Source organism: Gorilla gorilla, chromosome 10 (genome assembly GCF_029281585.2).
Source record: "Gorilla gorilla gorilla isolate KB3781 chromosome 10, NHGRI_mGorGor1-v2.1_pri, whole genome shotgun sequence".
NCBI classification, from domain to species: domain Eukaryota; kingdom Metazoa; phylum Chordata; class Mammalia; order Primates; family Hominidae; genus Gorilla; species Gorilla gorilla.
The window spans coordinates 15992704-16005703 of NC_073234.2; the positions used below are offsets into that span (position 1 = coordinate 15992704).

A 13000-nucleotide genomic window follows, 5' to 3' on the forward strand; every position below is an offset into this window, starting at 1 on the left:
CCGCCCGGCAGCCACCCCTTCTGAGAAGTGAGGAGCCCCTCTGCCCAGCAGCCACCCCGTCTGGGAAGTGAGGAGCCCCTCTGCCCGGCCAGCCGCCCCGTCCGGGAGGGAGGTGGGGGGTCAGCCCCCCGCCCGGCCAGCCGCCCCGTCCGGGAGGGAGGTGGGGGGTCAGCCCCCCGCCCGGCCAGCCGCCCCGTCCGGGAGGGAGGTGGGGGGGTCAGCCCCCCGCCCGGCCAGCCGCCCCGTCTGGGAGGGAGGTAGGGGGTCAGCCCCCCCGCCCGGCCAGCCGCCCCGTCCGGGAGGTGAGGGGCGCCTCTGCCCGGCCGCCCCTACTGGGAAGTGAGGAGCCTCTCTGCCCGGCCAGCCACCCCGGCCAGGAGGGAGGTGGGGGAGGTCAGCCCCCCGCCCGGCCAGCCGCCCCGTCCGGGAGGTGAGGGGCGCCTCTGCCCAGCCGCCCCTACTGGGAAGTGAGGAGCCCCTCTGCCCGGCCACCACCCCATCTGGGAGGTGTACCCAACAGCTCATTGAGAACGGGCCATGAAGACAATGGCGGTTTTGTGGAATAGAAAGGGGGGAAAGGTGGGGAAAAGATTGAGAAATCGGATGGTTGCCGTGTCTGTGTAGAAAGAGGTAGACATGGGAGACTTTTCATTTTGTTCTGTACTAAGAAAAATTCTTCTGCCTTGGGATCCTGTTGATCTGTGACCCTACCCCCAACCCTGTGCTCTCTGAAACATGTGCTGTATCCACTCAGGGTTGAATGGATTAAGGGCGGTGCAAGATGTGCTTTGTTAAACAGATGCTTGAGGGCAGCATGGTCGTTAAGAGTCATCACCACTCCCTAATCTCAAGTACCCAGGGACACAAACACTGCAGAGGGCCGCAGGGTCCTCTGCCTAGGAAAACCAGAGAACTTTGTTCACTTGTTTATCTGCTGACCTTCCCTCCACTATTGTCCTGTGACCCTGCCAAATCCCCCTCTGCGAGAAACACCCAAGAATGATCAATAAAAAATAAATAAATAAATAAATAAATAAAGAATAATGCATCTCACCATAAGGCTCACACCAGACTGGAAAAGCTCATATGGGTAGAGAATTCTTTCATAATGTGACTTCAATAGAGACCCAGTTCCTTTTCCTGGCAGATATCCCAAGCGACTACCCACTTTAGACCATTTCTTCTCTTTGGTGACCATTTCAAAACCTCCTTTGCTGGCAACAATCTGAAAAGAAAGTAAAAGTTGCTTAGAGAAAAAAGGCAGATTCAAGCATCCTGACTCTTTAAGTCTTGTCTACTAAATAGAAAAATTATTCAGGGCTTAAATTTCAAATTTCCTTTCAATGAGTATCTAACCAAACTGACACTTGTCAACATTTAGAGTAAGAAATAGAAACAATGCTTTTCAGAGGTTTAAAATGTAATTAACATTATGCCTACCTTCAAACCAAGCATTCAAAAATATTTAATGAATACTCTGTACAGTATGCACTGTGAGAAAACTAAACACATGTACAGACAGACTACCTACTTAAGGAACTCACAATATGAAATAAGAATAAAAACAGATAAAAAATAGATATGAAAATAGATGTTATATAATACAAAATAAACATAAATCCTGAAATTAGAAATAACCAAGTAACTTACAGAACTTAAGAAAAACGTCAATCAAACCATGAATACAGAGAACAGTTGTGAAAAACAGGCTATAATTTTTCAAAAGGGCAAGAGTTTTATATGGAAGATTATAAAGGAACACTGAGAAAAGATTAGGTTGCAGTAGATTTACCGATACGGAGTACAGAATATATTAAGGTAGAAAATGATGAGATAAATTGGCTAACTTGGCTGAATGGTCACATCAAGCCAGGCACTCTACAGAATACCTATTTCAAAGCTCCTTAACGTCCAGGAGCTGTTATTATACATCTCTTAGGCTCTAAAATACAGTCATGCACTGCATAACATTTTGGTCAAATATAGACCACATATATGACAGTGCTCCCATAAGATTATAATACCATATTCTTACTGAACCTTTGTGTTTAGATACATACACAAATACTTACCATTGTGTTACACTGCCTACAGTATTCAGTACAGTAACAGGCTGTACACCTTTAGGTCTAGGAGCAACAGGCTATACCACATAGCCTAAGTGTGCAGTAGGCCATACCATCTGGGTTTGTATAAGTACATTCCATGCTTGCACAATAATGAAATCCTCATGTTTTTCAGAACATATCCCTGTCATTAAGTGACATGATTGTACAGGCAGTTTTCAATTTCACTGAGAATAAAGGGGACTATGACACAGTGTTCCAACTCAGTTTCTCCTATTTGATTGAGTATATACTACTGTATCTTACTACATAAAAAAAAAGTTAAAGCCAGGCATAGTGGCTCACATCTGTAATTCTAACACTTTGGGAGGCCAAGGCAGGAGGATCACTTGAGCCCAGGAGTTTCAAACCATGCTGGACAATATAGTGAGGCCCCCATCTCTACAAGAAAATTTAAAAATTAGCTGGGCAGGTCGGGAAGGGTGGGTCATGCCTGTAATCCCAGGACTTTGGGAGGCAGAGCTGGGCAAATAGCCTGAGCTCAGGAGTTCAAGAGCAGCCTGCGCAACATAGTGAAACCCCATCTCTTCTAAAAAAATATACAAAAAATTAGCCAGACGTGGTGGTGCACACCTATAATCGCAGCTACTCAGGAGGCTGAGGCCCAAGAATCACTTGAACCCAGGAGGCAAAGGTTGCAGTTAGCTGAGATTGTGCCACTGCACTCCAGCCTGGACAGCAGAGTGAGACTCCATCTCCGAAAAAAAAAAAATTAACCAGGCAGGTGGTGTACCTGTAGTTCCCAGCTACCTGGGAGGCCAAGGCAGGAGGATCAGTTGAACCCAGGAGATCAAGGCTGCAGCGAGCCATGATCACACCACTGCACTCTGGCCTGGCTGATCCTGTCTCAAGTGACCCTGTCTCAAAAAAAAAAAAAAAAAAAGTTAAAAGTTAAACATAAAATTACCATATGATGCTGCAATTTCACTTCTAGGTATATACTCAAAGAACTGAAAGGAGGGACTCAAACAGATTCTTGCACACCAATGTTCACAGCAGCAATACTCTTGAGAGTCAAAACAGAACCCAAAAGTTTATCAACAGAAAAATGAATAAACGAAATGTAGTATAATAAAATACAATGGAATATTATTCTGCCTTAGAAAGTTCTGATACATCCCAAACATGAATGAATTCTGAAAATATAAAATAAGCCAGAGACAAAATGATGACTACTGTATAATTCCATTTATATAAGCTACATAGAGGAAGCAAATTCATAGAGACAGAAAGCATAATAGAAGTTGCCAGGAGTGGAGGAAGGGAGAAGTCCTGGAACTATATAGTGGTGATAACTGTACAACACTGTAAATGTACTTAATGCCACTCAACTGTGTATTTTTAAATGTTGATGCTATATATACAATTTTTTAAAAAAAGATGAAAAGAAGACTCGAGCCAGACTGCCAGTATTCAAATTTCAGTTCTGTCACTTAATAGTTATATGACCTTGGCCAGGCGTCGTGGCTCACATCTGTAATCCCAGCACTTTGGAGGCTGAGGCAGGCGGATCACCTGAGTTCAGCAGTTCGAGACCAGCCTGGCCAACATGGTGAAACTCCGTCTCAACTAAAAATACCAAAAATTAGCCAAGCATGGTGGTGCACACCTATCATCCCAGCTACTAGGGAGGCTGAGGAAGTAGAATTGCTTGAACCCGGGAGGAGGAGGTTGCAGTGAGCCAGATTGCACCACTGAACTCCAGCCTGGGCAAGAGCGAGACCCTGTCTCAAGGAAAAAACAAACAGACAAAAAACAGTTACATGACCCTGGCAAAGTTACATACCTTGCAATTCAATTTCCTCACCATCATCAAAATATTAACAACAGTGCCTACACCTCGTTATGAGGCTACTGTGAGGACAAATAAAATAAAATATGAAAAGCACCAGGATAAAGTACTATACCAATGTTGCTATATTATAAATGTCTGAGTGTGGACAAATGGAGGAGAGGGTACACATACTAAAAATAAGTGAAGGAAATGTTTTCAACTCTTGTGCTTTATGATGTTATTATAAACAAAGATGAACCTATGGCCGAAGTACAATTTTCCTCTAGTGAATGATCTAAAAGCTTGGTAGAAACACAAATTCATATGCACAAGAGTTGAACACATCTCTTTAGTTCTTCAGCTCCTCCTATCACACCCTCAAAGAAGCCCTCTCTGTTAGAAGAATCAATCAGGGGAAAATTATACAGAGACAAAAATTATTTTTCAAAGTACAGAGAAAGACACAATGAAAATGGTTTAGATAGAGGGCTGTCTGGAAGCAACTGGATGGATTACAGTGCCTTTCATTCAACAGGTAACTTTCAGTGCTTCTATACTGCCAGCTACTATTCTAGGTACCTGGGATACATTTATGAATAAAACAAAGATCTTTGTCCTCATGGAGCTTACATTCTAGTGAAGGAAGACAGACAATAAACAATGAACATAATATATAAATTTTGAAGTGATAAATATTATAGAAGAAGTTAAAAAGCAGTCAAGGGGCCTCCAGGTAACAGGGTAAAGATAATCTGAAGTATTAAACGATTGCAAAAAGCCTTATTATAAAGGTGAAACCTAAGCAAAGACTTGAAAGGAGTGAAGTAGTTAACTAGCAGATATAAAGGGAACAGACAAAGCAAAGGCTCCAAGTCAGAAGCATGCTTAGAGTGTTTGAGGAAAATAAGGAAGCCAGTGTGGCTAAAGCAAAGTGAACGAGCAGGGAGAAGTAAAAGAACTCAGGGAGGCAACAGAAGCCCTCTTATATTTACTATGCCATACAATAATCACTCTGACATAATAATCTGCCTTGTATTCAAAGCATATCAAGCTAAATTTCCATTAGTTATGATACACCTGCATGGATCCAGTCATGATGTCCCACCCAGTTCTGGTGATTAGTAGCAGCCAGGATACGGCCATGACAAAGGAATAAACTATCTCACAAAGAAAACAAAACCATTACTTTGGCTCCATGCATACAATACTCTAACAATCTAACCAAAAAACACACAAAACCTAATACCTGTTTTTCTTTGGCTGGCAGATTCAAAGATTATCATACATAATTTAAAAATACAAACCAGGCCAGGCATAGTGGCTCATGCCTGTAATCCCAGTACTTTGGGAGGCCGAGGCAGGTGGATCACCTGAGGTCGAGAGTTTGAAACCAGCCTGGCAAACATGGTGAAACCCTGTCTCTACTAAAAATACAAAAATCAGCAGGGCGTGGTGGCAGGCACCTGTAATCCCAGTTACTTGGGAGGCTGAGGCAGGAGAATCACTTGAACCTAGGAGGCGGGGATTGCAGGGAGCTGGTTTCATGCCACCTCACTCCAGCCTGGGCAAAACAGCGAGACTCTGTCTCAAAAATAAATAAAAATTAAAAATAAAATATAAACCATTTACTCCAAACATTTGCCATGTACTATATCACAACACTGTCCCCAGAAATATCACTATGAACCATGCTCTATAAAAAGATACATGGCATGCACTTGAATTGAACACAATGAAGACAAGCCATTTATCAAAACTTGACCAAAAAGTAGTATCGCTCAAAACCAAAACAGCTGGGAACACAGACATTTTTTTTTTTTTAAATTATACTTTAAGTTCTAGGGTACATGTGCACAACGTGCAAGTTTGTTACATATGTATACGTGTGCCATGTTGGTGTGCTGCACACATTAACTCATCACTTACATTAGGTATATCTCCTAATGCTATCCCTCCCCGCTACCCCCACCCTACGACAGGCCCCGGTGTGTGATGTTCACCTTCCTGTGTCCAAGTGTTCTCATTGTTCAATTCCCACCTATCAGTGAGAATATGCGGTGTTTGGTTTTCTGTTCTTGCGATAGTTTGCTGAGAATGATGGTTTCCAGCTTCATCCATGTCCCTGGAAAGGGCATGAACTCATCCTTTTTTCTGGCTGCATAGTATTCCATGGTGTATATGTGCCACATTTTCTTAATCCAGTCTATCATTGATGGACATTTGGTTGGTTCCAAGTCTTTGCTATTGTGAATAGTGCCACAATAAACATATGTGTGCATGTGTCTTTATAACAGCATGATTTATAATCCTTTGGGTATATACCCAGTAATGGGATGGCTGGGTCAAATGGTATTTCTACTTCTAGATCCTTGAGGAATCACCACACTGTCTTCCACAATGGTTGAACTAGTTTATAGTCCCACTAACAGTGTAAAAGTGTTCCTATTTCTCCACATCCTCTCCAGCACCTGTTGTTTCCTGACTTTTTAATGATCACCACTCTAACTGGAGTGAGATGGTATCTCATTGTGGTTTTGATTTGCATTTCTCTGATGGCCAGTGATGAGCATTTTTTCATGTGTCTGCTGGCTGCATAGATGTCTGCTTTTGAGAAGTGTCTGTTCATATCCTTTGCCCACTTTATGATGGGGTTGTTTTTTTCTTGTAAATTTGTTTGAGTTCTTTGTAGATTCTGGATATTAGCCCTTTGTCAGATGAGTAGACTGCAAAAATTGTCTCCCATTCTGTAGGTTGCTTGTTTACTCTGATGGTAGTTTCTTTTGTTGTGCAGAAGTTCTTTAGTTTAATTAGATCCCATTTGTCTATTTTGGCTTTTGTTGCCATTGCTTTTGGTGTTTTAGACATGAAGTCCTTGCCCATGCCTATGTCCTGAATGGTACTGCCTAGGTTTTCTTCTAGGGTTTTTATGGTTTTAGGTCTAACATTTAAGTCTTTAATCCATCTTCAATTAATTTTTGTATAAGGTGTAAGGAAGGGATCCAGTTTCAGCTTTCTACATATGGCTAGCCAGTTTTCCCAGCATCATTAAATAGGGAATCCTTTCCCCATTTCTTGTTTTTGTCAGGTTTGTCAAAGATCAGACGGTTGCAGATGTGTGGTATTATTTCTGAAGGCTCTGTTCCATTCCATTGGTCTCTATCTCTGTTTTGGTACCAGTACCATGCTGTTTTGGTTACTGTAGCCTCCAGGTTTGTTCTTTTGGCTTAGGATTGACTTGGCAATGTGGGCTCTTTTTTGGTTCCGTATGAACTTTAGTTTTTTCCAATTCTGTGAAGAAAGTCATTGGTACCTTGATGGGGATGGCATTGTATCTATAAACTACCTTGGGCAGTATGGCCATTTTCACGATAATGATTCTTCCTATCCATGAGCATGGAATATTCTTCCATTTGTTTGTGTCCTCTTTTATTTCATTGAGCAGTGGTTTGTAGTTCTCCTTGAAGAGGTCCTTCACATCCCTTGTAAGTTGGATTCCTAGGTATTTTATTCTCTTTGAAGCAATTGTGAATCGGAGTTCATTCAATTTGGCTCTCTGTTTGTCTGTTACTGGTGTATAAGAATGCTTGTGATTTTTGCACATTGATTTTGTATCCTGAGACTTTGCTGAAGTTGCTTATCAGCTTTAGGAGATTTTGGGCTGAGATGATGGGGTTTTCTAAATATACAGTCATGTCATCTGCAAACAGGGACAACTTGACTTCCTCTTTTCCTGATTGAATACCCTTTCTTTCTTTTTCCTGCCCGACTGCCCTGGCCAGAACTTCCAACACTATGTTGAATAGGAGTGGTGAGAGAGGGCATCCCTGTATTGTACCAGTTTTCAAAGGGAATGCTTCCAGTTTTTGCCCATCTGGTATGATATTGGCTGTGGGTTTGTCATAAATAGCTCTTATTATTTTGAGATACATTCCATCAATACCTTGTTTATTGAGAGTTTTTAGCATGAAGGGTTGTTGAATGTTGTCAAAGGCCTTTTCTGCATCTATTGAGATAATCGTGTGGTTTTTGTCTTTGGTTCTGTTTCTATGCTGGATTACGTTTATTGATTTGCGTATATTGAACCAGTCTTGCATCCCAGGGATGAAGCCCATTTGATCATGGTGGATAAGCTTTTTGATGTGCTGCTGGATTTGGTTTGCCAGTATTTTATTGAAGATTTTCGCATCGATGTTCATCAGGGATACTGGTCTAAAATTCTCTTTTTTTGTTGTGTCTCTGCCAGGCTTTGGTATCAGGATGATGCTGGCCTCATAAATTGAGTTAGGGAGAATTCCCTCTTGTTCTATTGATTGGAATAGTTTCAGAAAGAATGGTACCAGCTCCTCCTTGTACATCTGGTAGAATTCGGCTGTGAATCCATCTGGTCCTGGACTGTTTTTGGTTGGCAGGCTATTAATTATTGCCTCAATTTCAGAGCCTGTTATTGGTCTATTCAGGGATTCAACTTCTTCCTGGTTTAGTCTTGGGAGGGTGTATGTCTCCAGGAATTTATCCATTTCTTCTAGATTTTCCAGTTTATTTGCATAGAGGTGTTTACAGTATTCTCTGATGGTAGTTTGTATTTCTGTGGGATCGGTGGTGATATCCCCTTTATCATTTTTTATTGCGTCTATTTGATTCTTCTTTCTTTTCTTGTCTTGCTAGTGGTCTATTTTGTTGATCTTTTCAAAAAACCAGCTCCTGGATTCATTGATGTTTTGAAGGGTTTTTTGTGTCTCTATCTCCTTCAGTTCTGCTCAGATTTTAGTTATTTCTTGCCTTCTGCTAGCTTTTGAATGTGTTTGTTCTTCCTTCTCTAGTTCTTTTGTGATGTTAGGGTATCAATTTTAGATCTTTCCTGCTTTCTCTTGTGGGCATTTAGTGCTATAAATTTCCCTCTACACACTGCTTTGAATGTGTCCCAGACATTCTGGTATGTTGTGTTTTTGTTCTCATCGGTTTCAAAGAACATCTTTATTTCTGCCTTCATTTCGTTATGTACCCAGTAGTCATTCAGGAGCAGGTTGTTCAGTTTCCATGTAGTTGAGTGGTTTTGAGTGAGTTTGTTAATCCTGAGTTCTAGTTTGATTGCACTGTGGTCTGAGAGACAGAATTTCTGTTCTTTTTCATTTGCTGAGGAGTGCTTTACTTCCAACTATGTGGTCAAATTTTGGAATAAGTGTGATGTGGTGCTGAGAAGAATGCATATTCTGTTGCTTTGGGGTGGAGAATTCTGTAGATGTCTATTAGGTCTGCTTGGTGCAGAGCTGATTTCAATTCCTGGATATCCTTGTTAACTTTCTGTCTCGTTGATCTGTCTAATACTGACAGTAGGGTGTTGAAGTCTCCCATTATTATTGTGTGGGAGTCTAAGTCTCTTTGTGGATCTCTAAGGACTTGCTTTAGGAATCTGGGTGCTCCTGTATTGGGTGCATATATATTTAGGATGGTTAGCTCTTCTTGTTGCATTGATCCCTTTACCATTATGTAATGGCCTTGTCTCTTTGATCTTTGTTGGTTTAAAATCTGTTTTATCAGAGACTAGGATTGCAACCCCTGCCTTTTTTGTTTTCCATTTGCTTGGTAGATCTTCCTCCATCCCTTTATTTTGAGCCTATGTGTGTCTCTGCATGTGAGATGGGTCTCCTGAATAAAGCACACTGGTGGATCTTGACTCTTTATCCAATTTGCCAGTCTGTGTCTTTTAACTGGAGCATTTAGCCCATTTACATTTAACGTTAATACTGTTATGTGTGAATTTGATCCTATCATTATAATGTTAGGTGATTATTTTGCTCGTTAGTTGATGCAGTTTCTTCCTAGCATCGATGGTCTTTACAATTTGGCATGTTTTTGCAGTGGCTGGTAGCGGTTGTTCCTTTCCATGTTTAGTGCTTCCTTCAGGAGCTCTTGTAGGGCAGGCCTGGTGGTGACAAATCTCTCAGCATTTGCTTGTCTGTAAAGGATTTTATTTCTCCTTCACTTATGAAGCTTAGTTTGGCTGGATATGAAATTATGGGTTGAAAATTCTTTTTTTTAAGAATGTTGAATATTGGCCCCCACTCTCTTCTGGCTTGCAGAGTTTCTGCCGAGAGATCCGCTGTTAGTCTGATGGGCTTCCCTTTGTGGGTAACCCAATCTTTCTCTCTGGCTGCCCTGAACATTTTTTCCTTCATTTCAACTTTGGTGAATCTGACAATTATGTGTCTTGGAGTTGCTCTTCTCCAGGAGTATCTTTGTGGTGCTCTCTGTATTTCCTGAATTTGAATGTTGGCCTGCCTTGCTAGGTTGGGGAAGTTCTCCTGGATAATATCCTGCAGAGTGTTTTCCAGCTTGGTTCCATTCTCCCCATCACTTTCAGGTACACCAATCAGACGCAGACTTGGTCTTTTCACATAGTCCCATATTTCTTGGAGGCTTTGTTTCTTTTTACTCTTTTTTCTCTAAAGTTCTCTTCTCACTTCATTTCATTACTTTGATCTTCAATCACTGATACCCTTTCTTCCAATTGATCAAATTGGCTACTGAAGCTTGTGCATTCGTCACGTAGTTGTTCTCGTGCCATGGTTTTCAGCTCCATCAGGTCATTTAAAGACTTCTCTACACTGGTTATTCTATTTAGCCATTTGTCTAATCTTTTTTCAAGGTTTTTAGCTTCTTTGCGATGGGTTCGAACTTCCTCCTTTAGCTCGGAGAAGTCTGATCGTCTGAAGCCTTCCTCTCTCAGCTCATCAAAGTCATTCTCTGTTCAGCTTTGTTCCGTTGCTGGCAAGAAGCTGTGCTCCTTTGGAGGGGGAGAGGTGCTCTGCTCTGATTTTTCTAATTTTCAGTTTTTCTGCTCTGTTTTTTCCCCATCTTTGTGGTTTTATCTACCTTTGGTCTTTGATGATGGTGATGTACAAATGGGATTTTGGTGTGGATGTCCTGTTTGTTAGTTTTCCTTCTAACAGTCAGGCCCCTCAGCTGCAGGTCTGTTGGAGTTTGCTGGAGGTCCACTCGAGACCCTGTTTGCCTGGGTATCAGCAGCGGAGGCTGTAGAACAGCGAATGTTGCTGAACAGCAAATATTGCTGCCTGATCGTTCCTCTGGAAGCTTCGTCTCAGAGGGATACCTGGCCATGTGGGTGTCAAGGCTGCCCCTACGAGGCGGTGCCTCCCAGTTAGGCTACTTGGGGGTCAGGGACCCACGAAAGGAGGCAGTCTGCCCGTTCTCAGATCTCAAACTCCGTGCTGGGAGAACCACTACTCTCTTCAAGGCTGTCAGACAGGGACATTTAAGTTTGCAGAGGTTTCTACTACCTTTTGTTCAGCCATGCCCTGCCCCTAGAGGTGGAGTCTACAGAGAAAGGCAGGCCTCCTTGAGCTGTGGTGGGCTCCACCCAGTTCGAGCTTCCAGGCCGCTTTGTTTACCTACTCAAGCCTCAGCAATTGTGGGTACCCATCCCCCAGGCTCGCTGCTACCTTGCAGTTCGATCTCAGACTGCTGTGCTAGCAATGAGCGAGGCTCCGTGGGCGTGGGACTCTCCAAGCCAGGTGCGGGATGTAATCTCCTGGTGTGCCGTTTGCTAAGACCATTGGAAAAGTACAGTGTTAGGGTGGGAGTGACCTAATTTTCCAGATGCCATCTGTCACAGCTTCCCTTGGCTAGGAACGGGAATTCCCTGACCCCTTGCACTTCCCAGGTGAGGCGATGCCTCGCCCTGCTTCGGCTCACGCTTGGTGGGCTGCAGCCACTGTCCTGCACCCACTGTCCAACAAGCCCCAGTGAGATGAACCCGGTACCTCAGTTGGAAATGCAGAAATCACCCATCTTCTGCGTCGCTCACGCTGGGAGCTGTAGACCGGAGCTGTTCCTATTCGGCCATCTTGGGAACATCTAGAGACAGTTTTAACATACCTAAAGAACAGTCTTCTACTTAAAAGCTCCCTCTAAAAAAATCCACCAAAAAGACAGGAAAGAAACAAAAAGGCATCCTCTCAAGAGGTCAAATCGACCAAGAAAGGAACCAAATACAAATGTAAACAATATTTTGAAGCTAGTGATAAGCCAAAACAATAACAAAAACAGACAAACAAACAAAAATTACAAGTTTAAGTGCCTTACAACAGAGGAAAGCCAGAGAAGCTTTAGCAACATAGAACCTGGAAAGGCTTCAGAGGAGCCCCCTTCCTCCCTTTTCTAAAACAAGGGAAAAAAAAAAAAGTCTTAAGAAGCAGAAGCAGCAGTACCTCTAAAATTAGGGGTGGCAATGCAGCAGAGAACAGGATTGTGAAAACCTGTATAAAAGCACTTAGACCTCTTCCAGGCAACTATCCCTCTCCAACCCCAGCAGAAAACTGGAGATTTACTCTCAGCAGAGTTTGAAGAGAAGGGATGTTGAACTAAAAAAGCTATAGGTAAGTAAACTAAAGGACCAGCCTAACTAACATGTCTAACATCTAACTAATAAAGAGTCAAAAAGAAGAGAAAAGATAAGTACACAAAATTATCAAAGAATACAGGAAAAATTAGAAGAATTGAAAGAAATGAGTTATCAGATTAGAAAGGTTATTGAGAGCCATAAAAACAGTGAATGAAAATAAACACATACCAATGCATATCACCGTGAAATTTCAAAGCCCTGGGAATAAAGATAAGATCCTAAATCTTCAAGAAAAAAAAAGTCACAAAAAAACAAGAATTAATATAGCATCGTTCTTCTCACCAACAAAACAATGGAGTAAAGCTTTCAAAATACTGAAGTAAAATGATTTACAATCTAGACTTTTAAACCCTACCAAACTACTAATAAAGTTTAAGAGCAGAACATTTGTACACAAGCAAAAGGTCTTAAAAAATGTATATCCCATTAACCATCTTTCTCATGAAATTAGCAGAAGAAATGTTTCACCAAAATGAGAGTAAACCAAGTAAAAGGAAGACTTACAACAAGGAAAAGAGGCCAAGGAATTCCCAGAATGATGGCAGTAAAAGGAATTTCCAGACTGACAGCTTACCTTAAAAAAACACCCAGTCAAGATTTGAGAGTAAAAAAGAATCCAGGAAGAATGGCTCCAAGAAAATAAAGCTGATAGATTATTTGATAGGTAGAAGCATACTG

The 13000-nt window shown here is 41.9% G+C and overlaps 1 protein-coding gene across 2 annotated transcripts in view; it reads right to left on the reverse strand.

Moving 5' to 3' along the window:
* Positions 1 to 13000, reverse strand: part of KDM5A (lysine demethylase 5A) — a 107713-nt gene that overhangs the window by 83085 nt on the left and 11628 nt on the right. For both annotated transcript variants that reach the window (XM_031001168.3, XM_063693735.1), the window contains exon 4: positions 1055 to 1225. In XM_031001168.3, coding sequence (XP_030857028.1) covers positions 1055 to 1225 — 171 coding nt within the window. The remainder of the gene's footprint in view (positions 1 to 1054; positions 1226 to 13000) is intronic.